General features: G+C 41.6%; 3 protein-coding genes across 3 annotated transcripts; all 3 read left to right on the forward strand.

The window, feature by feature from the left end:
- The first annotated feature begins 70 nt into the window (after nucleotides 1-70).
- acadsb (acyl-CoA dehydrogenase short/branched chain) lies at nucleotides 71-4,636 on the forward strand. Its single transcript, XM_069691909.1, has 11 exons — nucleotides 71-175; nucleotides 503-662; nucleotides 757-857; nucleotides 983-1,189; nucleotides 1,336-1,506; nucleotides 1,753-1,878; nucleotides 1,989-2,081; nucleotides 2,188-2,277; nucleotides 2,395-2,532; nucleotides 2,881-2,980; nucleotides 3,477-4,636. The coding sequence occupies exons 1-11, from the start codon at nucleotides 143-145 to the stop codon at nucleotides 3,551-3,553; spliced, it is 1,296 nt and encodes a 431-aa protein (XP_069548010.1). The 5' UTR covers nucleotides 71-142; the 3' UTR covers nucleotides 3,554-4,636.
- A 2,878-nt stretch (nucleotides 4,637-7,514) lies between these two features.
- Nucleotides 7,515-9,551, forward strand: hmx3b (H6 family homeobox 3b). The gene is made up of 2 exons (XM_069691269.1): nucleotides 7,515-7,903; nucleotides 8,233-9,551. Exons 1-2 carry the CDS (start codon nucleotides 7,624-7,626, stop codon nucleotides 8,823-8,825), a joined length of 873 nt encoding a protein of 290 aa, XP_069547370.1. The 5' UTR covers nucleotides 7,515-7,623; the 3' UTR covers nucleotides 8,826-9,551.
- Nucleotides 9,552-10,798: 1,247 nt separating this feature from the next.
- bub3 (BUB3 mitotic checkpoint protein) lies at nucleotides 10,799-15,567 on the forward strand. The gene is made up of 8 exons (XM_069691913.1): nucleotides 10,799-10,803; nucleotides 11,668-11,862; nucleotides 11,963-12,032; nucleotides 12,158-12,309; nucleotides 13,413-13,571; nucleotides 13,742-13,919; nucleotides 14,159-14,375; nucleotides 15,220-15,567. The coding sequence occupies exons 2-8, from the start codon at nucleotides 11,668-11,670 to the stop codon at nucleotides 15,227-15,229; spliced, it is 981 nt and encodes a 326-aa protein (XP_069548014.1). The 5' UTR covers nucleotides 10,799-10,803; the 3' UTR covers nucleotides 15,230-15,567.
- The last annotated feature ends 11,448 nt before the right edge of the window (nucleotides 15,568-27,015 follow it).

The following is a 27,015-nucleotide window of genomic DNA, read 5'->3' on the forward strand; positions in this document are numbered from 1 at the left end:
ACTTTACGTTTTTCCTGACTTAATATGTTGTACGATTGACGCACAACAATAAAACACGGATGTCTGACTCTTTCGAGGGGCTCTTGAATGCACCGGTCTGGATGACGCAGCACGCACGCACGTAAACATTTTATAACAAACCATGGCTGCCCCGTTGGTCAGGATTTTCTCAAAGGTGAGACTGAACATTATTCCCACTTCTTTTTTTTATATTTGAAGGGTTGCTGCACACATTTAAGTACACCCCCCCCACACACACACTGTCAGTCCTTTATCGTTGTATTACGTAACCTGGCTAGCTCTCGTTAACGTAACATTAAGTGGCTGGATAGCAAACTAACGCGTTTCACCACAAAGGAGGCTCGCTGTTAAAAAAAAAAGAAAAGACACGTTTAATTGATTAACCTCCATTATTAGTGGTCAATTACGGCTGTTATAGCTTCACAACACTCAGTCAAACTGTGTATTTAACATGTGCATTTCTGCTGTTGTTGGTGTTCAGTCTCTCAGACAGATCTCCAGACCGTGGGGTGCCCGCCACGGATGGAGGAGCGGTTCCGGCACAGCTGCCCCACATGCGTCTCCGGAGCGGGCGGCTGGCGGGGTCTCCTTCCCTCCCCTTCAGACATATTCTGAAGAGGAGAACATGATGAGAGAGGCAGGTGAGCCGTCAGAAACGCTGCTTTCGTGTTGCTGCGGAGAGCCGGAGACGAGAGATTCCTGAAACACTAAACATATCGTCTTGTTGTTTGACAGTGAAGAAATACGCGCAAGAGCGCATAGCTCCGTTTGTGTCGAAGATGGATGAAAGTTCTGTCATGGATGAGGAAGTGATCAAATCCCTCTTTGAACAGGGTGTATGTAACTCATTTATTGTGAAATAACAGATTTTTTTTTTTTTTTAACATTTTAAGTCATTGTTAGTCTTTTTTTTTTTTCTTCTACCCAGTTACTCTTACATTTTTATGTTTTATTCTTACAGCTCATGGGCATTGAGATTGATCCAGAATACGGGGGCACTGGCTCCACATTCTTCTCCTCCATTCTGGTCATTGAAGAGCTTGCAAAGGTGGATCCCTCCATAGCTGTGCTCTGTGACATCCAGAACACACTGATCAACACACTGTTTGTCCAACTTGGCAACTCGGCTCAGAAAGAGCAGTACCTCAGCCGACTGTCAACTGACACGGTGAGCTATGTGACCTTCTATGAACACTCTGGGTGTACACAAACTGGTTGCCGTCAAGTAAAATCGAGGGGTGTTTGCCTGGTGTATATTTTACATTATATATTATATTTTCCTGCCCTTCCTCATATACTTGTGATCTTCTGCAGATTGGAAGCTTCTGCCTCTCTGAAGCAGAGTCGGGAAGTGATGCTTTTGCTCTGAAGACACGTGCTGAAAAACACAAAGACTATTACGTAATCAATGGCTCCAAGATGTGGATCAGTAATGCAGAGCATGCAGGTGTTTTCCTCGTGATGGCCAATGTGGATCCTTCTGCTGTGAGTAATTGCTCACGTGTCTATTCTCTGTGTGTGTGTGCAATATTTATTTCCGACTTAATTTTTTTTTAACACAGACGCATAACGAAGCATTTCTAATAAGACTCTCTTCAATTTGGTTATACTGCTACGAGGTTATACTGTATAACATCCACTCTTTTGTAATTTGTATGACGTTTCTGGGTGCTTAAATGTGAGCCTCTGTGATGTCCAAAAGTAAAGACAAGCTCACTTTCTGATTGGCAGGGATACAGAGGCATCACCTGCTTCATTGTGGACCGGGACACCGAGGGGCTCGAGATTTGCAAGAAGGAGAACAAGCTCGGCCTGCGTGCGTCTTCAACCTGCCCGCTCAACTTGGACAATGTCAAGGTGCAACGAAACATCCCGCACCGCGTCGGACCAATGTATTTCAATGTCAGGCAAGTACATACTGGGATTTTTTTTGTTTTGTTTTCCTAACCGTGTGCTGTGTGTTGTAGGTACCAGAGAAGAACATCTTGGGAGAGATCGGTCACGGATACAAGTATGCCATCGGAATGTTGAACGAGGGCAGGATTGGAATCGCAGCGCAGGTAAACCGTGAGATATTCTCGTTGAAATGAAATGTGCTCCGCGAGAAATTTCTAAAGTGTAGAATGGAAACGTTGCAGGCGATAACATTTGTCTTTTGTGTTTCAGATGGTTGGACTGGCACAGGGTTGCTTTGACCACACTATTCCTTACACCAGACAGAGGGTGCAGTTCGGAAAACGTATCTTTGACTTCCAGGTGACCAGCCACAATAGACTCCGTTGTTCCACGTAACCAGTTTTTGATTGTTACTCTGGAGGTCAGTGCACTGTACAATGAGTTCTTATGTTGGTATGGTGCTCGTTTATAATCCAGGGCATGCAGCACCAAATAGCCCACGTGGCCACACAGATTGAAGCCGCTCGGCTGCTGACGTACAACGCTGCTCGTCTGAAGGAAGCTGGAAGACCTTTCATTAAGGAGGCCTGCATGGCTAAATACTTCAGCGCAGAGGTGAGCTTCCTGATTCGCTGACTGGAGCCCAACACAAATTAAATATTTGCACCTAAGTACATATGTAGTTTATAGTATGATCATCAAGGTTATCTGTTTTTCATTTTTTTCATTTTATACATTGATACCTAATTTTTTTTTTCTTTTTCATTATTCTTCTGATCTTATCCATGTTGTTGACTCCTCTTCATAATTCTTCTGTTTTTTAAGTCTGTGTTTTATGTTTGGTCCTGCGTGGTGCTGCTATCGTAGCCAGAAATCTCCTGTAAATATGATATTTTTAGTCACAGCGCAGCCTCTTCCTGGTTTGAAGTAATTGTATTATCTCTTTTGTTTTATGTTTTTCAGGTTGCAACCCTAACCACATCTAAATGCATTGAGTGGATGGGAGGAGTAGGCTTTACCAAAGACTACCCTATCGAGAAATACTACAGAGACTGTAAAATTGGTGAGCCTGGCTTGTTTAATGTGCTGCAGCTCGGAACCATATTGATTTGTGTTTGTGAGATTGTTGTTTGGATACAATGCAGTTTATGTAACTGTGTCTCAAGCTGCACTGTGAAAAGGACACACAACTCGTGAGGAAGGTCAGGTGTAGCTGTTTGTGATTGGACCAGAGCGAGGCGGACATCGGGCCTGATAGCAGTGGCTGTAATCGGACTCTGCAGGAATTCCCCTGTCTGACCCCCTCGGAGTGCCATTATACCAGCACGCAGCCAAGGAGGCTGCCGGGGCAAAATGTCACTTTTCCTTTCATCACCACCATTTTGGCTCCCCTGGTTCTCCACCTGGAGCACCGCCGCACTGAGCTGCATAATAAGCCCCCTTGTCTGCTGGTGCTGAAAGCTGTAGATTCATGTACTGTGCAGGGGAATTTGACAAAATGGACCTTGTTTTGTGCAGCAGGAATTCATTCTAATGCTTTGTTTTGTCTCCTCGTGCAGGCACCATTTATGAGGGCACGACGAATATCCAGCTATCCACTATGGCCAAGTTCATTGATAAGGAGTATGACTACTGAAACCACCTGACCACAGCCTGATAGACTGCACTCTGCTGTGCTACACTCCAGACTTTCTCTGATAACTTGAATGGGATTGATCCAGCAGCTTTGTGTTGCTGTAGACTTGCTCTCTTGTTCTAGAGTTATGTTGCAACTTTTACTCCTTGTAAATTATTGTGTGTTCAGGCAGCTGGGAATTGGGAAAGTTCCCATTTGGCAACGTCCCATCTCTTAGCTGAAAGCGTTCCCAAACTGTTAACATGGCAGCCCACGACAAATGGGCTCTATATCTGCTGTTAGAAGACAGAAAAGTGACAGACAACCTCGTCATCGTCCATATAAACCAAGACGGGAACAAAACGGAGTTCAGGAGATCAGTATTGTTTGCACACCCTACCTTTTCTACACATTTTGATATAGTCCCGTTTTTAGCCTTCAACGCGGCCAGCTAACTAGGTCGTCAACAAAATTGAACCACCAAACTTATTATTGGTGGGCCACCGGCTCGACCATCTGAGCCGAAGCCGCCCCATTTAGTGGGTGTTAAGGTGTAATTTCCTACTCGGCGGTCAGAACTTTCCCACTTCCCAGTTGCTCATGAACACACCAGTAGTTCCCATCACAGATGTTACTGATGTTGTAGTTACAGTGCCCCAGCTTTACGGTTAAAGCTGCTCTAGTGTAGTGATATTTTTTTTTTCTTTTTTTAATTTAATTTAATTTAATTTTCCATTTGCTTTCTATCACTTGTTCAAACATCTGGGACTAAATGTGTTTGTCAGTTTTTGATTTTTAACCACATCCCTCCTATATTTCGTTGTGCTCTCATTGAGATATGGTGAAATGTGTAGGAATAACCGAACTGATCCATGTGTAGCAATATGAAAGTGTGTTTGAAAGCTATTGATCGAGATCTTTTTTCCTCAGATGTTTCAGTGCCTTCATGAGATCTGTGATTACTGAAATCAGTGTGGATTGTAACAGCTCACTCACTTCTGTGCTCCACACATACTGTACAGTGAGCGGTATCACAGCATTATGATATATTATCTGTAAAGAATGATCTGTCAGCAATTGTCAATATCAGTAAGTGTGAAGTATGCTGCAGTGTAATCGATCTTTTCTTCTTTCTTTTTTGTTGTTGTTGCTATGATTGCAGGTTAATACCAGATTCTGTCACTAGATGGCAGCATTTTCCTGAGTGACAGCACAGCAGCGCTCTTGAATTGAGGCAGCTTCTCACAGAAAGGGCAGTCAATTACCATATCTTTTAACAGCCTGTCACCTCTAATGATCTTTTATATCAATTTAATTATGCTGGTGCTTCAGTTGAAAAGAGCCTGCCGTGCATAATTGACTCATTGATAATTTTGTAGGTGAGACTGATTAAATTTGCACGGCCTACGTGGGCCGTGTAAAACAAGGTTTGTCATTTGAAACACGCAGACAAGCTGAGTCCAAGTGACCTGTAATACCTATTACCCATGATCCTTTACAAAGGATGATGTGTTTTAACAAAGAGCCAGCCATTAATCACTGGCAGTTCCTAATATTTAATAGATGGGAAATAAAATGTTAGAAAGAATGCAATAGCCTACTAGAGATTTACAGTATTAATTCCAAATATGGAAATGATCAGATTCCAATGATCTTAATGGATAACAGCCTATTAGTAAACTCTAACCATGCAATACTTCATATTTAGATGGAAAGAAGGGATCAAAGACAAAATATATAGGCTACCAATATGTTGATTGATCATTCCTTTAAATAGATATGCTATAACAAATACCTTCAATATCTAACCCCTTGTTTTTTGTCACAAGATTTCAATTTTCAGGGATTATTAATGTCTACATAATATTTAGTGACACCAGGTCAGATTCAGCAATTGAAGAGTGTCTCCACTTTTGGAACGAGTGAGATTAGCTGAAATATTTCTCGTCGTCATGCAAATCCAGGATAATTTGTACATTTCTGAGATGTCTAACAGAGAGAGAATGACCATTATTAATCTACTCAAGGTCCCCATTTCCTGTAAAAGAAACCTAAATTTCCTTTATATGAAGTATGATTTAGTCCTGGGTCTTCCCTCGTACAAGTCTGGCATGTTATGGGCTGTCAAATACGTGTGATGCAATTAGATATCAATCTCCTCTCTATTCTTTAAACCTTCCGCTGGATCTGATGAGATCTGAGGATAATGTTGGAAGCTTTAGCAGCTCTGTGAAGTGAACATGACAGGTTGAATATGAAGCCTAGCCAGACGGAGAACAAAATGTTATTAAAATGATTAGTTCCACGATTGCGGATGTATCTCCAAAATCACTTGAACGACAGAATTGAAAAGGGCCCGTATTTGCATCATTGACTGAGTGTACTTTGATTTCCCCTCTGATCCCCTATGACTTGTGGAGGCCCCTGTTTAATGAACACAATCTGATGAAAACACAAGCTTTACACTCTGCCTCGCCAAATGCAGCTCAGCTAGCCTCTTTCTCCGCCCCCATCTTTAACACAGCTATGAGACCTCTAATTATGCAAGGATTCAAGTAGCTTTTCACAAAACACAGTGTTGTCCTTTAGAGCTGGAGAGCGCTCCACGAGCTAAAAGGACAGGCTGCATATTTGCAGGTTGAGCAAATTCAATTTGTGTGATTAGTTCTCTGCATCTGCTTCAAATTTGGTTGAAAAGATTCATCTTAAATGCATCTCGTCTCGTGTTTTCATTTTTTGGCCATATATACTAATAAATCTGAGTAATAAAAAAATCAAACTAACCAGGTCCTTTTATGGCCCAGAGTGACTGCCATACATTTTTTTGTATCCTTTTTTTTTTAATTTTTTTTTTAGGATTTCTTTGTAACGTGAACAAAGCACACTCCCGAGGTCAGTTGTTTGATTCAGCCTCAATCAGAATAAGGGTTTGCTTATAAATGCATGGACTCAACCTCACTCCTGATTTTTGTTTTTGTTTTTAATCTTCTGCTAATTATTATCTAATCGCACTATTTTATGAATGGCTCATTTTACGTTCAAATATAATCTGCTTCAAATAAGCACCAGTATTGTTGTACGTGACAGAAACAAGGCTATTGTCATCCTCATGCAGTGGATCACCTGCTGCTCTTGTGGGTTTTGCACGAAGCTAATGTGAAGAGACTTTATCACGATGGTAAGCATTCAGTTCGATGTTTGCCTGTAGCATTTCCTGACAAATAAAATTACACCAAAGTCAGTGAGCTCCGGTCCAGGTGAAATGCCCAGCGCATACTGCTTTCCTGTTGAACCATGCAGATAGAACAGGGGATATTTAAAACGCAATAGACGAATGACACGTGTTCGACAACAGCTTCAACACAAGCAGGGTAAAAACAAAAATAGATTGAATTGATAAATAATCATTTTCTACTCTTCTACTTTATGAATAATTCTACTTTCGAGTCAAACTCTCGTCATTTTTTTTTATTTTTATTTTTTAGTTCATATGCTTCTCCTTGCCTTATATTCGTGCGTAAAATGTATGCGCATTTGACGTAATAGGGACAAGCTGCTTAGCTCCGCATTTAGGTGTGATAATCTCAGGGCCATTTATTCAATTTACTGACAGGTGATTGTGGCTCGTGCACGCCCCTCAAAACCCAGAGACATTTTCCTCTTTAATCTAATTGGATGATAAGTGGGTGCTACTGTTGAGCCCGAAGCCAAAACGCTTGCGCGGCCTTTTTCTTTGGAGTCTATTCTCGTCACAGACCCACGCGGTTTCATCTCAGATCCCATTTGCTATTGTACCTGTCCAATAGCAGAGACCGAGCGCGTTTTAACTCGGATGGCATTTTGATTCCATCGTTACAATCCGGCGCAAGTTTAACGCGGTGATCTCTGCGCTCTCACTCTCATCATCCTCGGGAGGAGCTGGACGCAGCTTCGAGCGACTGTCTGAGGTTGTTGTTTTTTTTTTGGGGGGGGGGGATTTTGTGCCATTTTTCTCGTGTTATTCTAACACAGGCTATTAAACCAAGAAAATCGTTTTGATGCGTTTTTTTGATGCATTTTTGATGGTGATCCATATCGGACAGTAAACGGTGATGGCAGACTCTGATACGCAAGAGACTCGCCAACCCACAAAAGACTCACCGTTCTCCATAAAGAACCTGCTGAATATTGAAGACAAACCCACGAAGCCGAAAAACATTCTCGCCTCGACCAAAGGAGTTTTGGAAGGCAGCTTCTTTTCTCGGCTCGGTGACTTGCCTTTCCCTCGATTTGAGCTGCCCACACAGAGAATTGGACTATCCGCGCAGTATTTGGAAAGAGCGTCTACATGGTGGTACCCATACACGCTTGGGACGCATTTTAGGACTGCAGGTAAATAATTGCATTTTAGATAAGATCATTTTAAGGTTTTGGTCTGAGAAAAAAAAAAAAATCCTTTTGCAGCAAAAAAAAAAAAAAAAAAAAAAAGGGCCTTTCGGCATATTTCAATTCAAGAATGTATAACAAATGATCTGTTTTAAAGAATTATGATCCTAAGCTTTAAATTAAATACCAAAAGTAAAACGCATGTCCACCAATGTAAAGATGCATAACGAATTTAAGCACTGGTTAGCTTATATGAGTTGATGAGTTATAATTGCATCCTTTAAGGGTTTAGACGAAGTTGAATACTGTATTTTTTTTATTTTTTTTTTCTGCAGGATCTGAGAAGGTCAACCCGAGGGAAGCATCACCGGCACCAGACAGGCGCTCCCCGGATCTCCAAAAAAGTGATCAAGATGCCAAAGAGGAAAGCGCCGATGACGATATCACCCTGGATGAAAGTGACGCGGAAGAGCCAAAGAAAGAAATAGATCAGGAAGACGACTGGAGGGGGAAATCAGACGAGCTGGACTCCGAAAAGAAGCCCTGTCGAAAGAAGAAGACGCGCACGGTGTTTTCCAGGAGTCAGGTCTTCCAGCTGGAGTCCACTTTCGACATCAAGCGCTACCTGAGCAGCTCGGAGAGGGCAGGCCTGGCCGCGTCCCTGCACCTGACCGAGACGCAGGTAAAAATCTGGTTTCAAAACCGGAGGAATAAGTGGAAAAGGCAGCTGGCCGCGGAGCTGGAGGCGGCCAACCTGAGCCATGCGGCGGCGCAGAGGATTGTGCGGGTTCCCATACTTTACCACGAGAGCGGACCCCCAGAAACGAGCGGGGGCCCCGCTACAAACTCACCGGGCACCCAGTCACTCCTGGCTTTTCCACACCACATGTACTATTCCCACCCAGTCCCACTGCTGAGGCCTGTTTAACACTAATTGTGTGATAATGCACTGTACATATGTTTTTAAATGACAGTCATTCATTGAAAAAAAAAATGAATACAAATTTTGTATATTTTGTAGATTAAATGGCCACAATGTTGGGTCATTATTATTATTATTATTATTATATGTAACCATTGTTTATTCTAGTGTCCTTGAGCAGAGTCCTTCTTACAGCTTTAGTCTTGAAGGGGGACAGTCGAAAATTGTTGTCATTCCATTATTATTATTATTATTATTATTATTATTATTGTTATTATTACAACTATTATTGGTAAATCTCAAAAATAGGTGCATATATTTTAATGTATTCAGTTGAGGAACTCGTTTGGAACAGGGTTGGTTGTCTATATGTATTTTACAGATATTTGTGTCTGTGTTTGTAGCTAAAAAAAAATGTGGAATTGAATATTTTGATATTTTCCAATATTGTGCAATACTGCTGGCTTCATATTAGGCTACCAGATTTTGTCACCTATCTAGCTCCGTTTTAAAGAAAAAAAAATCCTTCTCTCTTTGTAATAGTGAGGACAATCATGTGACTCTTAAAAAAAATATTCTGACCACTCCAGGTGATACAGGCAATTGTTTTTATGACCAATGTTTAGCTAATTTTAAAGCCATGAAACAGCCAAAATAGCCTCTGTTTTTGTGTATGGTTATCTTCTGATATTGTTATTGAAATTCTGTATATGGTCTTACACTGAGTAAAGATTCGTTCAAAAAAAAGAAATTTCTCTATAATGTCACTGTGATGTACATGCAAAACGAATTGTTCATTGAAGTCATGGGATAGATCTTGGTTGTCAAATATTTGTGATCGTTTTTTTTAAACCATATTTGAAACAAGGCATCAAGGCATTTGGATGGTCTGCAGTCATCTTGGTAATAAAACAGGGATCAAAAGGGGATACTGAGTTAGACAGTGATGGTCATCCTCTTTAGTTTGATAACTTTGAAAAAAAAAGAGAGCTATTGGCCAAATTTTAGGTCCAAAAATATTGATTTTACGGTCTCTTGTTTAGCTATTTTGTGTTTTCTTTACATGTTATTTATGCAACAGTGTCCTACAGCCTACTAACGCCACTTGGCTGGTCCACACTAATTCTCTAATCGTGTGAATAAATGCAACCCTATTAATATTAGGTTTAGAGGGTTGAATTTAATGTTCCTGTTTTGCTGACATTTGAGAATGGAACTGAAATAGCCCACGTCACCTGTAGGCTCATTTATATTGGGGCAAAGTTCTCCCCAAATCACAGAAAAATACAAAAGGAAGCTGTTGGCCGACTGATACAGTGGCCTGTATCATACAATAGCCTACCTTAAGCCCCTTAAATGGGTCTAAATACATCTACCGTTGTGGATATGTAACTAACTGAGCCGGTTCATCTGATGAAAAATCCCTGTGGTGTTCTTTTGACAGTATTTACCTTGTGTTTAAAACTCACCGTTGCTATTACTATGCACACTGTGCATATTAGTTGCTCTTATTATTCCTAACTATCTTAAATGAAACGCAAATAAATACTCATTAGGGTACTCAAATAAAGTAAATACCTACCTACCTTACCTACCAAAGAAAATAGGTTGCATCTCGTGTGTCAGAGAAAGGAGGGGAGGGGGTGGGGGGGGGGGAGTCGTGTGTCATGTGATCTGTGTTCAGACAACGGAAACGTCCGTTGAAGAAAAAAAAACAAAAAAAAACCCAACAACCAATGAAATCGCAGGCGCGAACACGAATATTCGTTTCAGCCAATCAGCGTCTTGCGGAGCATCGGCAGCGCACACAAGGGAAGCGAGCTAGCCTCACGCAGCTACCTTGCTCTCTAGCGTCTTCCACTTTTATATATTTTTTGTATTTCGCCGTAAAGAAAAACAACCCCCCCCCCCACGAGGCATTGTACGTAGTCTCGGCGAATAAAAGGATCGGTCGAGTGCGAACGACACTTAAAAACCGAAGAGGGTAAGTTGAAGCGAAGCCTGCAGTCGTTATTTAGACCCGTTTAAAGCTAATATTAGCAAACACCGGCGGCGGTTAGAAGCGGGGTTTGGTTTAATTTCTGGATTTTTAACGGAACAAAGTCGTCTGATCGGGGTGAAACACAAACTAAAGCAATTTAAAAAAACAAATCCAGGGAATAAAGTCTTTGCTCCGCCAGCTTTCGCGTCAGAAAAAAAAAAACAACAACAACGCGTAATTTCGCTTGAAGCTAAACAGCTAACTCGGGCTAGTTAGCTCAATAATAAGTCGACTGTCTGTGGGTTGAATTAACGGAAGAAGCACGAAAGTCGCGTTTTTAATGTTTAGTTTTCATTATTTCGCGTGCCTGGTATGTGTTCTGATCTCTAAACGCGTAACAAGGCGTGTGAAATAATGAAAACTAAAATAAGATGGCTCCGTCTAAACGTCAACATTCACACGATGCAGCAGGTCAGAAACTGGTTGTTATTTATAAATTTATAGTTGTTAAACATTTGGTATAAATCAGCTGTTTGTAGTCCTCAAATCTTTGCTTGGGTTTAGCTTGACACTGTTTGTTTGTCAATTGGAAATTGGCTCTAATACGTGATTTCAAATGAATAAATTAATCAAATAAATGTCAGAGAGACTTCCACATCAACATGTGTAAAAGCTTCAGTTTGTAGTGATTTGGATTGTGTTACGTCGTCGTTTAAATGTTCACGCCACAACCTGGATTGTATTCGACTTGTCCGTGACCCAACTTGAATGTCGAGCATCAATTACGCTGTCGTTTTTGAAATGGACCTCGGAGGGTCTCAGAGTCTCAACTTTGGGGGTCGGTGGTTATTTTCCCTCCTCTGCCAGATGACGGGCTCAAACGAGTACAAGCTGAACCAGGGACCGGAGGACGGCATCTCCGCTGTCAAGTTCAGCCCCAGCACAGCCCAGTTTCTCCTGGTCTCGTCTTGGGACTGCACCGTTCGTCTCTTCGATGTCGGAGGCAACACCATGCGGATGAAGTACCAGCACACAGCCCCGGTCCTGGACTGTGCTTTTTATGTAGGTCAACGGTTGTTTTCCTTTTTGGTGACTCGTTGGTCACGTCACGGCCTTGGAAGTCTGGTACGCACAGATAATGTCGCTTTTTTTTTACTTGCAGGACCCAACACATTCTTGGAGTGGAGGTTTAGATGCGCAATTAAAAACACATGATTTGAACACAGATCAAGGTATGTTACACACCTGTTAAGGACAGATAATAGCATTCAAGTAGTGGCAGTTGAACATGTCATACATGTCCATAATTATGAGCTTAATGTTGAGTTTTTTTTTTTAATATTCTTTTCCTAAACAGATACAATAGTTGGGATGCATGACGCCCCCATTCGTTGCGTAGAGTACTGCCCAGAGGTTAACGTCATGGTAACGGGCAGCTGGGACAGATCAGTTCGGCTATGGGACCCACGGACACCCTGCAATGCTGGCACCTTTACTCAGCCAGAAAAGGTAAACAGAAGAGACACATTAAGTTATTCGAGAAATGATAGCTTTATTTTGTGCGATCAGAATCACTTAAATCGTGTTAAGTTCAGGTACATTAAGCTTGATTTGATGTAAGGACCATATAAACCGCTTACAACCTACTAGTTTCTCTGCTTGTTTGTGTTTGAGGTTTTGTATCTAAAACCTTGGGAGATATATTTGGGTCACACTGATGTGACATTTTTAGCACCTCTTATCTCGTCAATTTGATGTACGTCTCTTAAGAAACAACGTGCTCGGGAAGGACATAACAATTTCAGCGATTGTTGAAAAAGAATAAACGCGCCGGACCTTTGTTGAGAACAGAAAAGTACCTCTATGCCTTTGTAGGGCCGAGTACTGCACTTCGATACTTTTATAAGGCCGGCAGAATTTCTTCGATACTGTCTGGTATCACAGGGTTTCTTCTCATTTGGTGCCAAACTTTGACACCAAGGCTACGTGCGCACATATTTTCATTTTAAAAAAGCAGAGATTTTGCTTCCCTTACGCAGGAGTTAATCTTATCAGAGTCAATACAGCATTTACCTCTGGGCGGCCGTCCAGGTAGAAAAAAAAAAAATCACTTCATTGAACTTTGGTAAATATTATATTAGAACGCCTTATTTCACTCTTTTGAAACACATTTTTAGCAACATATCTGTCTGAATTGCGTGCAATGCGGTAACTGGAGGCTTGTCTGTGCACAGACAGCCAGCTAGCATCTATTGATAGCATGTGAGGCATTTAAGGGACATCTGTAAATTGTAGAAGTCCACCTATTGGTACCGGTATTGAACATTTTGGAACGATTTCTAGGCCACCGCTTTTATTTTAATTTTCACGAACGTCTATCCCAGCACATGATTTAGGTGTGTATTAAAGATGCTTGACGGAAAGCTCCCCAGTTGGAATAAATATATGAGAATTCAAACTTCCTAATTTTATTTATTTAGTGTCGAAATGCTTTATTTTACACTGATGAAGAAGACGTTCGTATGACTTCATTACATTTGTTCATGTGGTGTTGTGTGTCATATAACGTTTTGGCTTTGCTGGTGCGGTGACTCTCATTGCCTGTGTTAAAGGTGTACACCCTCTCTGTGGCTGGAGACAGGCTGATCGTCGGCACAGCCGGAAGACGAGTCCTGGTGTGGGACCTGAGAAACATGGGCTACGTACAGCAAAGAAGAGAATCCAGTCTCAAGTATCAGACTCGCAGCATTAGAGCGTTCCCCAACAAACAGGTACACTTTATATTAGATTCAATCGAAGTGTACCCCATTCCAATTAACTGTATACACCGTGTTATGACTTGACAGATACTGTGCTCTTAACGGAGAATCGCGTTGCAAAATGCTGATTGTTATTGTGAGGAAGTTGGATTGCAACCTCATCTTTCCTGTCTTGGCTTCAGGGCTACGTCTTGAGTTCAATCGAGGGACGTGTAGCTGTGGAGTACCTGGACCCGAGCCAGGAGGTTCAGAAGAAGAAGTACGCCTTCAAGTGCCACAGGCTGAAGGAGGATGGAATTGAGCACGTTTACCCCGTCAATGCCATCTCATTTCACAGTGTTCATAACACCTTTGCCACAGGTACAAATGGCTAGTTAGTACTTGCCGAAAGCACAACTTCCTGCCCGTAGTTTATTTCCATAAGGGGGCAATTTTCTTTTGTAAAAGCCAATAGATTTTCCTGTGACCTTTTTTTTTTTTTTTTTTATATCATTGAGCTGCCAAGGCCGCGTGCGGAACTCGGTTAATATAGATCCATATCTCGGCAGTAACGCGGCTGAACACTTTTGAGGTTGACCTTGAGCCTCTCCTTCTACCAGGTGGCTCAGATGGCTTCGTGAACATCTGGGACCCATTCAACAAGAAGCGCCTGTGTCAGTTCCACCGCTACCCGACCAGCATCGCGTCACTGGCCTTCAATAATGACGGCACCATGCTCGCAATCGCCGCCTCCTACATGCACGAGAAAGGGGACATAAGCCACCCAGAGGACGCCATCTTCATCCGCCAGGTCACGGATGCAGAGACAAAGCCCAAGTAAGTCCTCCTCCCCTTTGTGGCGCCGAGTGCTGCATAATAATGGTGGTTTGCAGAATCTGTGAGCAGCTCTGTTTGCAAGGGGCACGTCCAGCTGCAGCATATGCTGATCTGTATCTCTCTGTCCGCCCACTTTTCAATATCCGACAGCTGTAAGATAGACAGATGAGAACTTGAAAATCCTTTCGTCCAGTTTGCGTATCTACAGCTGGTGTAAATATCCACCAGACAACCAGAAACCTGCTTTATTACAGTAGGCCTGCAACAAATACTACCCCTGTGAAACTTGCCGAGGCAGTCAGGTGTTTTTAAAAAAAAAAAAAAAAAAAAATGTTTAGGCCAGTTGAGGAAGTGTTGGTTCGCTTTACTTTTATTCCATTCCATACTGTTAAGTATTTGGGACAACGTGTATGTTTTTGTTCTTCAGCTTCCGGGCTTCATCACATTTCATTTGAAATGGAACAACGGATTCTACATTAATGTCAAGTTTCAGCTCTAATTGGAGCGAGTTGAACAGACACAGACAGAGAGATGTACACAGAGTCAAGCAAAATTGCCATTTATTATTTAGTGGAAAATCCTTTGCACGTCTCGGAATCACCGACTTCAGCCGGCGCTCTGTATCTCTTCCCGGGCGACGCTCCCCCTCGGCCTCCGCTGCGGCCACCTTACGCTCGCTTGTCTTGCAATGACTCTCTCTGCCGTTAGTCCGGTCTTCGGCAAGTCGAACGCAGCTTAATCAATGACACCGTAATCCACGAATAGGATAACGCTTGACTCCACGCATCGATTCTGCGATCGCTCAAGTTGATTGAACCTCTTCTCTCGTGTTTTTGGTCTACAGGTCAACCTGAGTGCGCCGTGGACGTATGAAGCCTTCATCACATTGGGTTTATCTGCTGGCATCCAGTGTAACATTTTCCTGTCATTTCTTTCTTTTTCAACATACCATCCCCCCCCCTCCCCCACCCCCTTTCTTCGTAAGTGACGTCTGTTCTCTCTTCTCTGGTTCACGTGTAATATTTCATTGTTTCCTCTGTTTTGTATACTTTTTAACCCTTTTTTGTTGTTGTTGTTGTTTGTTTGGTTATTTTGGAGGCACAATTTAACATGACACTGTAGCTGTCCCAAGATCAGTTTCTTAAATCTGCAGACGACAAAAAACAATTTGAATAAATCTCCTGAATTTTGATCCACAGCATGAAGTCTGTTCGTACTCCCGAACATTGGCCACATGTGTTACCTGCAAGAAAGAAAAAGCTGAGGAATGCCTGGAATGTGCCGGGGCAGAAGAGGTTGTACTCTTGATGATGTGTTGAGGGGAAAGTGATGATCCACTCGTCTTGCTGAGGGCTCCACTTGCCCCCAGACAGTAACCTGTGCTGATAGACATCAGAGGTCTGTGGTCTAAACCACATCCTGCTTTATTACTGGGAGAGTTTGGGGGGAAAACCACTAAACTGGATGACCCGGCTGGCAGATAAGGGGAAAAACAAAAAAGACTCTTACTCATGTTAGAAGCATTTATGAGGCTCGCTTCAAAATTTCTAGTTTTAAAGAATCTTTATATAGCGAGTACCCTGGGTAGTAAATTCAAGTTAATTTTCAACAAACGTTTAAGTTAAATGCATAAATATACAAAATGTATTCGTGTATAAGATGGAGGACGACAGCAGACATGTTGTAGTGGGTTGATTTGTTGTTGTTTTTTTTTTATTTTTTATTATTATTCTTTAAAATTCACTATCGCTGAATTTATCTGCTGTTGTTTTGCGAGTTGTTACACTGGTGACAGAGTCAGATGCAGCGCAGACCTTTTTAATTCAGTATTCGGTATTGTACGAGAACAGCGAACGCAGAGAAATGCCCTGCAAAAGTCTGAGTGGTGTCTTTTTCCCTCAGTTCAGATTTTCAATGGCGACTAATGCAATTTCTGAAGCCCTTCAGCCAAAGCAGCAGAGAAGATAGAGATGTCAATTATTCTATTTAAGAGCTCCAATTTTTTTTCTAATGGCTCTATCTGCTTCTGCGGTATCCTGGAAATGATTAGTACGTTTTGGTGAAATGATGTAACTAATTCCCATGATTGCCGATAATGAGTCTGCCTTTGACGTTGGATTATGACTGCAGCTTAATATGAAATGGCATTCATTTTGAGACATAATTACTGCACACGAAGCAGACAGAGGATGGCCAGAGGGGTTGTTGTTGGGTCTCTGGTGAATTACCTTGTTTCCTGTCGTTTTTGCCTTTCTCTAAATTGTCAAATTGAGTTCTTTTGAGTTTGCATTAAACCTGTTGAGGTTTTTCTTCTCTATTGGGTAGCTCTTTCACATGAAAAAGTAATTCAGCAGCCAATTTGTCAAGTGCAATTAGTAATTTTCCAACCTTAACACACTTTGCAAAGAGTTACGAATGTATTCCCCTTTTATTCAGTGCCGTAAAGGGTTTATTTGGTGATGTAATTTTAATAGATTATTGCATTATCTGTCAGCATTTTCCCTCCAAGCATGTATCCACAGAGCTTTTGGCAGGTTTTTTTTTTTTTGGTTTTATCTTTTTTTTTTTTTTTGGTTCCTTTTGCAAACGTCCAGCAAACCACATCTGTGGTTGTGTGGCCTGGCTCTGGTTTCCAACCGCTGAAGTGTTGCAGACAGTTTGGCTCTACATGAAACCGTTACATGACAATTAAAATGGGTGATTGTGCTCCTACAGCCTGTCAGGTGCATTTAACCCGACCACAAAGGGCTCTTATGTTCGCTCAAGAGGGCCAGGATGACCTTCAACCAAGACACCTTATCTCTCAAGACCGGTTTCTAATATTGTATCCAGCTGATGATACCGTCCTTAATGAGCTGTGGAGAAATGGGGGAAATCACATGATGCATCAGGAAAATATTGACAGCGTTCTGTGTTCCGCGTTGTCTTTTGTTTCATTAATACTTAACGCAGGCAAGAGACACACGGTGGTACTGTGCTATCATGCAGATTCTTACTCCTTTGACATTGTAAATTCATGATTTCTCTTCATTTAATTTTTTGTTTTATAACCACACAGGGCCATTATGTCTTATCGCACATGCATTTTATTGGTGCAAGGTTTCCTCCATAGTGGCCAGTTTTCAGCAAAAAACAAAACAAAACAAAAAACCCTCAAAAGATAAACTTTAATGTTGTGCTTCAAAAAAAAAAAAAAGGTGAATTTACAATGGGGAACTTTTGTTTCCGCCTTCTGCCAATGAGAGTAATTACAAAAACACTGTCGATGTGTGCTTACGTTTGCCGTAGCCTTCTCGGTCCCGATTGTTGTGGCTATAAAGCCGCGGATGAAGCACTACGAGCCTCACAACCACCGTGAAATGGAGGGTTTCAAAACGAGCAAGTTAGCTCGGATGGTTAGAGTGCGGTGCTGATGACATCAAGGTATTTCGTTCATTCCCTGGCTGACGTGCCCGTCTTCGCTGCTCGAAGTTTAATTTGGGAACAAATCGGGTCAATGAGCTCATAAACAGGCCGGTTGGCTCAGATTGGCGCTGATAACGCTAAGGCACTGCTGACCACAGTTGTCAGCCATACACCCTCATAACTAAATTCCCCGGTACACTTCATATGCGATCAAATGTGCACACGACGACGACCTTCGTCCATTAAAACACACACACACACACACACAAAAAAATCCTGCTTCGAAAGGAGTCTGATCTTTTGCTGGAATAAATGGGACAGCAACCGAACTTTTTGTCAAAAATGTTCATTTCCATCAGTGCCTGGCAAATGGTTTGTAAGCGCCACTACTAACGCTAAGTTGAGTAAGCAACAGGAGGAGGAGGAGGAGGAGACCACATCGCCCAACGGACGAGGCGTCTGACTTCGAAGGTTGAGGTTCCGAGTCCCCTCGTGGGTCCAGACGAGCTTTGAAATCAGGTGACGCTGATAACTTTCTGGTTGTTTGTTCAGAACCGTTGAAATGTAACGGTGCACAATCCACGTTTTCTTCTGGACCACATTTGGTCTTTTTTACTTTTAACAACTGTAATTCGGACACAAATTTAATGACCTCTTGTGTGGTCGTTGAGCTGTTGCGTGTCGTTGAGGTGAAATGTAAGACCCGCCCGGCTATTCATACATCAAAAATGTATTTAATTTGGGTTAATGTAGATGTGAAACACAGTATTTAGTCGCGAGTGACACATTTCGAGTCGGTCTGTGGTTTTTGCCTTATGATTTAAACGGCATCATCAAGTCACTCTTAAGTCGGTAACCTTCAGTTTATCTTTAACCTTTGCCATTAAACGAGCCCAAAATCTAAATCCTAGTCTTGTCCCCTACAGAGTTGGCATGCTGTTTCCAGTATATACAAGCAGGGGAAGGAAACCTGACCCTTTCACTTGGACGTGGCTGTGGCCCGCCACAGCACCTCAGTCCCAACTGGCCCCGCCCCCGCCCCGGGGAGGCTTTTAAAGGGCTTTGGTTGGAAAGACAACATCTTCTCGAGAGTATTGTAGTTACATTAGAACCTAATTAGACGATAAAGCTGAAGGCCGTGTCACCCACTGCTAGGTTTCACACTCGCAGCCATCCATCTCTTCCCGAGCCGGCGAAAGCAGGCAGCACGGGGCTGACTGGTGAAGGGGGAGCTCACCTGGGAGCTGGACCGTAGTAAATCAAAAATCTCTGGGCGTGACAAGAAGGTCACTGATTTTGGGTTTGAGGTTCCATTGGCTTTGTGCCGCAAATTAATCATTTGATAAATGGACCGTGTGGTATGAAGGGATTCTTAAATCAGGCCTGAAACTATATTAAATTTACTGTTTATTTTAATGAAAAAAATGTGTGTTTATGCGGAAACTATTACAGGCGTGGAACATATGGAAAAATTATTCTAAAATTTCTTAGATTTGTCGGGCGGTCTGTCTGTCCACAACTTCAGTGCATAAATCGGTGTTGATGCCCTGGCTTTTCCCTTAGTGGCACCGTCAGCTTGATTTATGTGGTTTTGACTGACATACCTTCCGTGATCTTAAGTTCAGACGTCCCCCCCCACCTAAGCATTTAGCTACTATGGCTGTAGATTCTTTCCCGTTTCCTCTTGTGTTTTAACTTTTAAGGCTTACTTCGACCACGACCATCTATTTGTCCATGTTTAGAATGAAAGTTGAGCATCCAGATATCCCACAGTAACCTTTCAATTATAAATGTAAACTGTGTATAATGGTGCTTCAGTGAAGAAGAAAGGGCTGCATTCAAATTAGCTTTCATGTCACCTGTCAAAGTGATGAATGTATCGAAGACGGGGGCGGTCGGTGCATTGTGGCATGTTTGAAAATGTATGGCCGGGGGCTCCTAGAAGTGCAGAGATTAAAGGTGAAAATACACAGAAATGTGAACTGTTTTTGACTTGTGCTTGGCCAAAAAAGGAAACGAGCAGTTTCTTTTTTTTTGTTTTGTTATACTGATTGATATATTTAGGTTTTGTTCCACTAAATTGTTTAAGGTGTCGCCAGCAAAATACAGAGGCAACTTAGCGGCTACCACTGATGGAGGACACCGTTTCCCATGTATAGACTGTCATACGTTGTACCGTGACTGGGCTGTAAATTTCCTCCAGGGGTGAAACCACAAGCACTTCAACACAACCGATCCATGTCCGACAGAGAGCCACCCAAGTCCACCTTTCACACAACCTATTCCATTTGAAAACATAGAACCTGTTGCATTGTATCGATGCTTTGTTGTTGGCTTTGGAGTGACAGGTGGTTTTCTTTTTTTTTTTTTTTTAAGCTGTCAAAATAATTAGAGGAGGGCACGTCCCGGGAGGGGACGGGGGGACGGTGGGGACTTTGAGCAGTAAGTTGTTATCCCCATATAAACCGAAATCAGATTGCAGGCCGTTTCAGGCCAGCCTCTTTGTACGCTCTCCATGTCTATGAAACTCCCTGTGCTTTTTAATGGGTTCACGGCCTTCATGGCCACGGGGCAAGGGTTACAGTTTGTCCTTCCTGCAATTAGCATTCACGGTTAGCTTAGCAGAACTAATGCACCACATCTTTGAGGCTCAAATTTCCACTGCGCCTTTGAGTGACTGCGGGCGAGATTCAACTGACTCCCTTGTATCCATTTCAACCTGCTTTATTAGATGTTAATGGCAAAATCCCCTGAAGAATACCATTTCAAGCTGACTATTGTCAGCCAATTAAGTGTTGGTGTCACCTTGTTGCTCTTTGGGAAAGAAAAAAAAAAATAAGCGATGGGTAAACTTGTGCAATCCGTGTACTGAGATACGCTATAGCTCCAGGTTGTGTAATTACGAGATTATTAACATTGGGGATTTAATGTGCGACGGGGAGAGCTACTTCTCCTGTGGCTTTCATTTTCACGTTGCAGATCAATATCTGCCGTATCCGTTTCTTTGTCAACCTATATTTGAATCTCAAATATTTCTCACATTTCTGCATCACAACATCATTATTTTCTTGTCTCATTTGCTCTGTGACATTTAGGTCAAGACACCACGATCTTACGCTGGTATTCAGCACACAGGAACATTTACACCAGCGCTATTGTGGTAACGGTTGCGGGCCGTGGGGATCTCATTAATCTTAAGTGACACCGCTGCTGAAATGAAGCAGCTTGGAGCCGCTTTCTGCTATTGGCTTTGTCTCTGTTGAGTAACATTACATAGTTTACGTATGAATTCATGGAGTTTTATATACGTTGACTGTTGTATTGTTTGAGAACTATAGCAAATACGCAGGCTGTAATATGGCCTGTGGGACTTTCAGTGAGTGAGTAAACATCTTTCTACATTATTGGGGGTAAAATGACAACAGTATAAGTAGCCTGCAGTACAATCACAACCTGCACTAAATGGCTGAAAGAGCATTCAAATTAAAACAAGTATATGATACAAGTTATAAATTGTTATATTTGATTCAAGCGAAATACAACTAATAAAATAAGATAATCTTCTTGGGAAGGAATTAAAGTAAAAACATAATGCAGAAATACAGACTTAAGAAGAAGTCGAGAAGATGTAAGACTGTTATCGAAAGAGATTTTTTTTTTTTGAAATATGAAGAGTCAAGTTGCCCGACTGTGTCTGACAAGCAAATTGTTAAAACAGATATTTTGAAATCACTGGAATAAACGACATGATTATCAGGCAGTTCATACTCCTACTACATCCCAGAACCTGGAGTTCAGAGAGAAAAATGAAAGGAAATGCATGATATAACTACAATTTTTGGGATAAATCAGCAACAACCCATTTCAGCCTGTTTAGTTAATGTCTATAATTGTTGTGTATGGAAAAATAAAAGTTTTTAGCCCGTGTGTTTAAACTCCAACCTGTGGCTAAGCAGGGAAAAATCCATGTTATTGAACATAAAATACATTTGTCATTTCCTAAGTGCATTCTGTCTGAGTGATCAGTGACTGCAGTGCATTATGGAGACAAATCAATGAGACAAAAAAAGAGGTGCTTTCATAAACAGCTTTTGATTATTGGACATTATTAAATTTTCTGAATTCGGTGAAGTGAAATAGTGTGTTGTCCCATCGACTCAAACACAGATTAAGCAAACTAATGTGAATGCAGAGATCAATTCATTCATCTAATAATGTTTCTGTACGTAGACCAACGATGCATTGAGAAGTCTGCTTCTAAATCATCATCGTCCACACATTATATTATCATTGATGGCTCTTGCCTCGGGCAAGTCCATTTGTTTTTTTTCAGATTTGTAACAGGCGGCAGAATGCTGGATGGAGTTTATTCTGCTGCCATGCCAGCAGCATCACACACAACTCTATATTGATCGCGATACCTCCCAATAATCTGACACCTGACATATTTCACAACATTATGTGGAACAGGTCAGAGGACGGTGCTAATGAAATGGCATGATGGATGTTGTTATCCGCAGCATTAACCCGGCATTTACTCACACATAACTGCCACTCTGCAGAGCCTGCTAGGATTACCATGTAAAAAAAATAAATAAATAAAGAGCCGAGCTTTCACTTAGTTGGTCCAGAGGCATGGAGGTGAGAAAAAAAATACAATAAAACACGTTATCCGTGTTACAGGGCAGCACGCATTTTGCAGGTCAAATCATGTCTAGGTTAAAACTGGAACATGTTTGGTTTAGTTGTCTGGGTTATATGTATTTATATGAGGAAAAGCAGGCCATTGAAATTAAGTTTTGACTACAAAACGAGCTCTATTATAGCTCTAGTAAATAGCTTGAGAAATTGATTTTAAATCTGCACAATTAGAAATGAACCACACATGAACTCCATCTCTACGTTTTAGACAAAGAAGCTCGATCTGAACAGATATTTTCCTCATCTCGATTTTTGAGCAAGTCTTAGAGAGGAAGCAGAAAATGACATGGTAAAAATCACATTCTGTGTGAGCACTGTGAGTGAAATCATAAGAGAGGTCTGTAACACCAGGCGTGAAGTGAGCTGTACGACTGCGAACTCTCTGCTCTGCTCCTCTCCACCGCATCCATCCCGCCTGGCTAATGTATCCCTCTCAATAGCCGTGGACAAGGGGAGAAAAGACTGCTTCTGTGAAGCACAAAAAGCCCCACCGTGGCTATGTTCGCAACAGTAATTGGCAAGGAAGCTTCATTTCATTCACTCCTGTGTGTCTTTTGTTGTCCCGTAGGTTTTTACAAGTGTAGTGCTTTTGAGAGTTGTTTCAAAACTGGCTAATTTCTGCAGCCCCCTGCCTGTTGTTGCCCATGTGCCCATTTATTTATTGTTTTGTGAATACACAATTGTACAATTATTTCTCTGTCTTTTTGTTGGACACTGAAGTGTATTAAAAACTAAACATTTAATAGACCATTTAATAGAGTCTTGATGATACTTAATTTTGTACATCTGCAAGAGGTGGAAAACATTTAATCTCTTATGAATTCGGGTGCTTTCACACTGAAAGCTTTATTGCCATTCAGAGTGACAGAATAGAGGTTGGTGGGCATTAGAGGGGAGTCCTGCCTCCTTTCATCATCACATTGTAGTTGTTGTATAAAAGCCTGCAGAATGGAGCTTGTCGTTGTATTTTCACCACAATTACACTTTATCCATGTTGTAAATGCATTCGAAGATTTTTTTAAATTTTTTTTTACTGTGTAATATTGGTGCATTCTTCTCATAAGCACTCTTAACCCGCACATACATCAGTTTTGTGTACATATGGTCACTAAGAAAGTTCTCGGTGGAGTACTCTATCTACTATTTGCTTTTGCTAGTAAGTTCAGTTGTAGCATGCATCATTCAGCATGAATTCCCACCCTTTGCTCCTTTCATTTTCTTAAAAAAAAAAAAATACAAATTTTCCTATAATAATGTGTGTCAATGATTTAAAACCTTTTGCTGCTTGTAACCCCTTTACACAGAGCTATACAACCCCTTGTCACAGGCGGTATTATCTATGAGTTGTGAGTGATTTCCCCTTTGGATTGTTTCAGATTTAGAGTTCTGTTTTAATTTGGGAGTCAGTTTTGTTTCTTACTTTCTTCAATCATCTTGTGACCCTTTGAAGGGTCCTGACCTCCATTTTGGGAACCACCGGTGTCTCAAATGTGAGGAGAATTTCACTAGTTGTATTTCTTGATGTACTTTGTGAGGAAAATGTTGATGGCAGGGTAAAATATGTGTCTACTGATTTTTAGCTGCAGTATTAGTGTGGTTCTATGGATGGCAATGTGGGTCAGTTGATCTTTTGGATCGATTGCCATAAAATTCTGAAGCAGGAAGCTTGCAGACTTTAATTAAAACAAAAATTCAGCGCCACCAACAGGTTAAAGATTTCCTATCTTGTGAAATATCTAATCATTAACTGGATGTACTGGTACAATATTTAATCTACTGTTTTTAGGCAATTTATCCTGACACGTTAGCAGGATTGAAGTTTAAATTTGCATTTTATATATTCATTTATATGTTTGTTTGTTTGTTTTAGTAAAATGTCTCAAAAACTATTAATGTCTTGCCATGAAGTTTGATACTGCTACTGGCTCTTTAAGAAAGGCCTTTTCTTATCAAGGAGGGTATAATTTTGAAAGTTCTTGCTGTTTTTTTGTTTTTTTTCCCCTCTGCAAATACAGACATTATTATTATTTTTTTTTTATTTAATTAAATTTACCTTAAATTCTGGTTTAATTTTTTTTTTTTTTTTTTTTCTCATAAAAGAAAGGAGGCCTGGCGGGTAATCTGCCTGTGACGTCACCCTTGCTGTGGGAAGTGAGGCGCTTTCGGAGTTACCGGTGGTGAGAAGTTACAAGTAACGTTACCAGTCAGAGGTGATTAAACTACTGTTTAATAAAAGTGTCCAATTAACACCAAGTTTCAGGACACTCGTTACCCAAACGTTGTGCACCGTGTTTGCTGCCCAAGAGGAAGAAAGCATAGCGGAATTGGGACCGCACAGTAAAAGCAGCTAAAGTACGGACATGTCTCTACCACCTGAGGAACCAATGGAAAGGTAAGCACATTCACAGCCTTCTGGACCAATCGCATCGTCCTAATTTGGTCCCATCTTTTGATTTAAGACTAAATACTGACACCATTCCTGTTGTTGTCGTCCGTACTGTTGGTTAGTGTTGTTTAGGTCATTTTAGCGTTCTCGCTAAAAAAAAAAAAAAAAATGAAATGGTGAAAAGTAAACATTGTACCTGCATGTTAGTATGTCAGCATTTAGCTCAACGCACACGTTTTGAAATGCTCGTAGAACTGCTGGCATTGGCTGGAGACTCTTAAAGGGATAGTTCACTTTTCTTTTTTGTTTTTGAAGTAGGCCTGTATGTGGTATTTATCCACAGTTAGTGTATCACCTGCAGTATAATGGGGGTTGGCACATCCTTAGTTTGGAGAAGCAGGCAGCTGGACAGCATTGAAGCTAAGCAATGTACTAGGGTCAGGAACAAAACATATATTTCCGGACCAATAAAAAAAAAATAAAAAAAAAATCAATCAATATATGCATTAATGTATGCAATATTTAAAGATTTTCACCCCTTTCAGACACTACAGTGTGCGGCATAGGTGGGTTTATAGGTAGGAATACAGCAGGAAGGGGGCTGGCTGACGGCAAGGTAAAGCAGCAAAAATAGTCTAATTATAGCACCTCAACACTTCAGAAATAAAAATATCCCACTTCAAAAATTGTGAACTACAACAATTATGCTTTTGTCAGCGCTGTGACCGGCTCAGGAAAGATTCTGTTCATCGCCATAATATTGGGGTGAGGACAAAAATCTCTTGAGGTGGAGAGCTCAAAAATCAAAGGTAGCATATGTGTGACCACATAGCAGATTTCCGTGAGAAAAAGAGTTGTTTTGTTTTAAGTCCAGTCCAATATTGTTTTTTTTTTTTGAAAACTGGGGAAAACTGGAGCAACAACAGCTGCTGTGATCACGGGCAGCTGTGCTAACTGCTGAATATACTGTACATTTTCAGGCAGTTCAGGCCTGTTGGGTGTTTCAGAGTGTTTGTGTTGGGGCTCAATCAAGAGCCAAGAGTCGTCCCTAACTATTTCTCCACTTACAGTAAACATAGCTTTTCTCATAGGGTCAGACTCTCAGTACAACACCATTTTATCTCGAGGGCCCTTTGCAGATGAAACAGGCTCGCTTCTCAGAAAATATTGCAACTAAAAAGAGCGCGCTGACCTCCGCCTCATCAGAACCTTTCGAGTTAGTTGAGCTGAAGCAGCAAAATCACAGAAGATGGGGAGTTCACATATCGGGGTTAAACCAAATTTGACTGTCAAACTGCATCTGTGATCAAGCAGGTGAAAGGAAGTGCAGCAAATAATTTGGAGAGGAAAAACAGTTTTGTCCTCGAGTACTGACCCACATGAACGCAGCGCTGCGGTGCAGGAACTGAATGGCTGGCTGAGACGGAAGTTCATTTCTTCACATAGGCTATGTCACTTGAGAGGGCTCCATCCTCCGTGTCCGTTTCCATGTCTTGTACAATGAAAAGGTCAAAAGAGTCAGCTGACCAGGACACCCCGGGGACCATGTCAAATAGCTAGAGGTCAAAGTTGGACAATTGCTCTTACTGCTGGGTCGGGAGTCTTTTTCACTCCACTTTCAGGGTGTACCGGTTCAACGGCAAAATTTACAGATGGTCAAACGCTTATCCGTAGGTTAATTGACGTGTGCGTGTCCTAAAAAGGACAACTGTATATTCACAGCTGATTTTATTCTGCCATAGATTCACCCAAACGAGATATCCAGAGGATTTCCATTTCCAACAGAACCCTCATTGATTCAGTTTCCAGAGGAACTGCAGCCTGGATCATTTTACCTTGTTACCTTGTCACACTCTGTTCTGGTCTGATCTCCATGTCCATTTCCGCTCAGCTTCCCCTCCCGGTCGCCACCACGCTGCCCAACAGAGTTTTCTTTGTCCCTGTGGCCAGTCATCCATTCTTAATCTTAGGTCTTTTACCGCACTGGAGACGTGCTGCATGCTTTCAAAAGAGCAGAGTGAGCTGTTGATGGATGCCCTCCATTTCCCTAATAAGGCTTTGAAGAAACCTTATGGCTCAGTAGTGACAAATGTCTTTGTATATGAGGTTCGCTAATGCAGATCCTTTACAGGTCTGCTTGGATACGGT

The sequence above is a fragment of the Brachyistius frenatus genome, unplaced genomic scaffold (assembly GCF_029030835.1).
Source record: "Brachyistius frenatus isolate BFR_SWC_R1_liver_20210118 unplaced genomic scaffold, ASM2903083v1 Contig_11, whole genome shotgun sequence".
NCBI lineage: Eukaryota > Metazoa > Chordata > Actinopteri > Embiotocidae > Brachyistius > Brachyistius frenatus.

Bases quoted from the DNA above. Each gene is read 5' to 3' on its own strand.
- acadsb (XM_069691909.1), top strand. From the start codon at position 143: ATGGCTGCCCCGTTGGTCAGGATTTTCTCAAAG. The intron at 176-502 runs GTGAGACTGAAC...GTTGGTGTTCAG, and splicing joins TGGTCAGGATTTTCTCAAAG to TCTCTCAGACAGATCTCCAG. The intron at 2,533-2,880 runs GTGAGCTTCCTG...TATGTTTTTCAG, and splicing joins CTAAATACTTCAGCGCAGAG to GTTGCAACCCTAACCACATC.
- hmx3b (XM_069691269.1), top strand. From the start codon at position 7,624: ATGGCAGACTCTGATACGCAAGAGACTCGCCAACCCACAAAAGACTCA. The intron at 7,904-8,232 runs GTAAATAATTGC...TTTTTTCTGCAG, and splicing joins GACGCATTTTAGGACTGCAG to GATCTGAGAAGGTCAACCCG.
- bub3 (XM_069691913.1), top strand. From the start codon at position 11,668: ATGACGGGCTCAAACGAGTACAAGCTGAACCAGGGACCGGAGGACGGC. The intron at 11,863-11,962 runs GTAGGTCAACGG...TTTTACTTGCAG, and splicing joins TCCTGGACTGTGCTTTTTAT to GACCCAACACATTCTTGGAG. The intron at 13,920-14,158 runs GTACAAATGGCT...TCCTTCTACCAG, and splicing joins TCATAACACCTTTGCCACAG to GTGGCTCAGATGGCTTCGTG.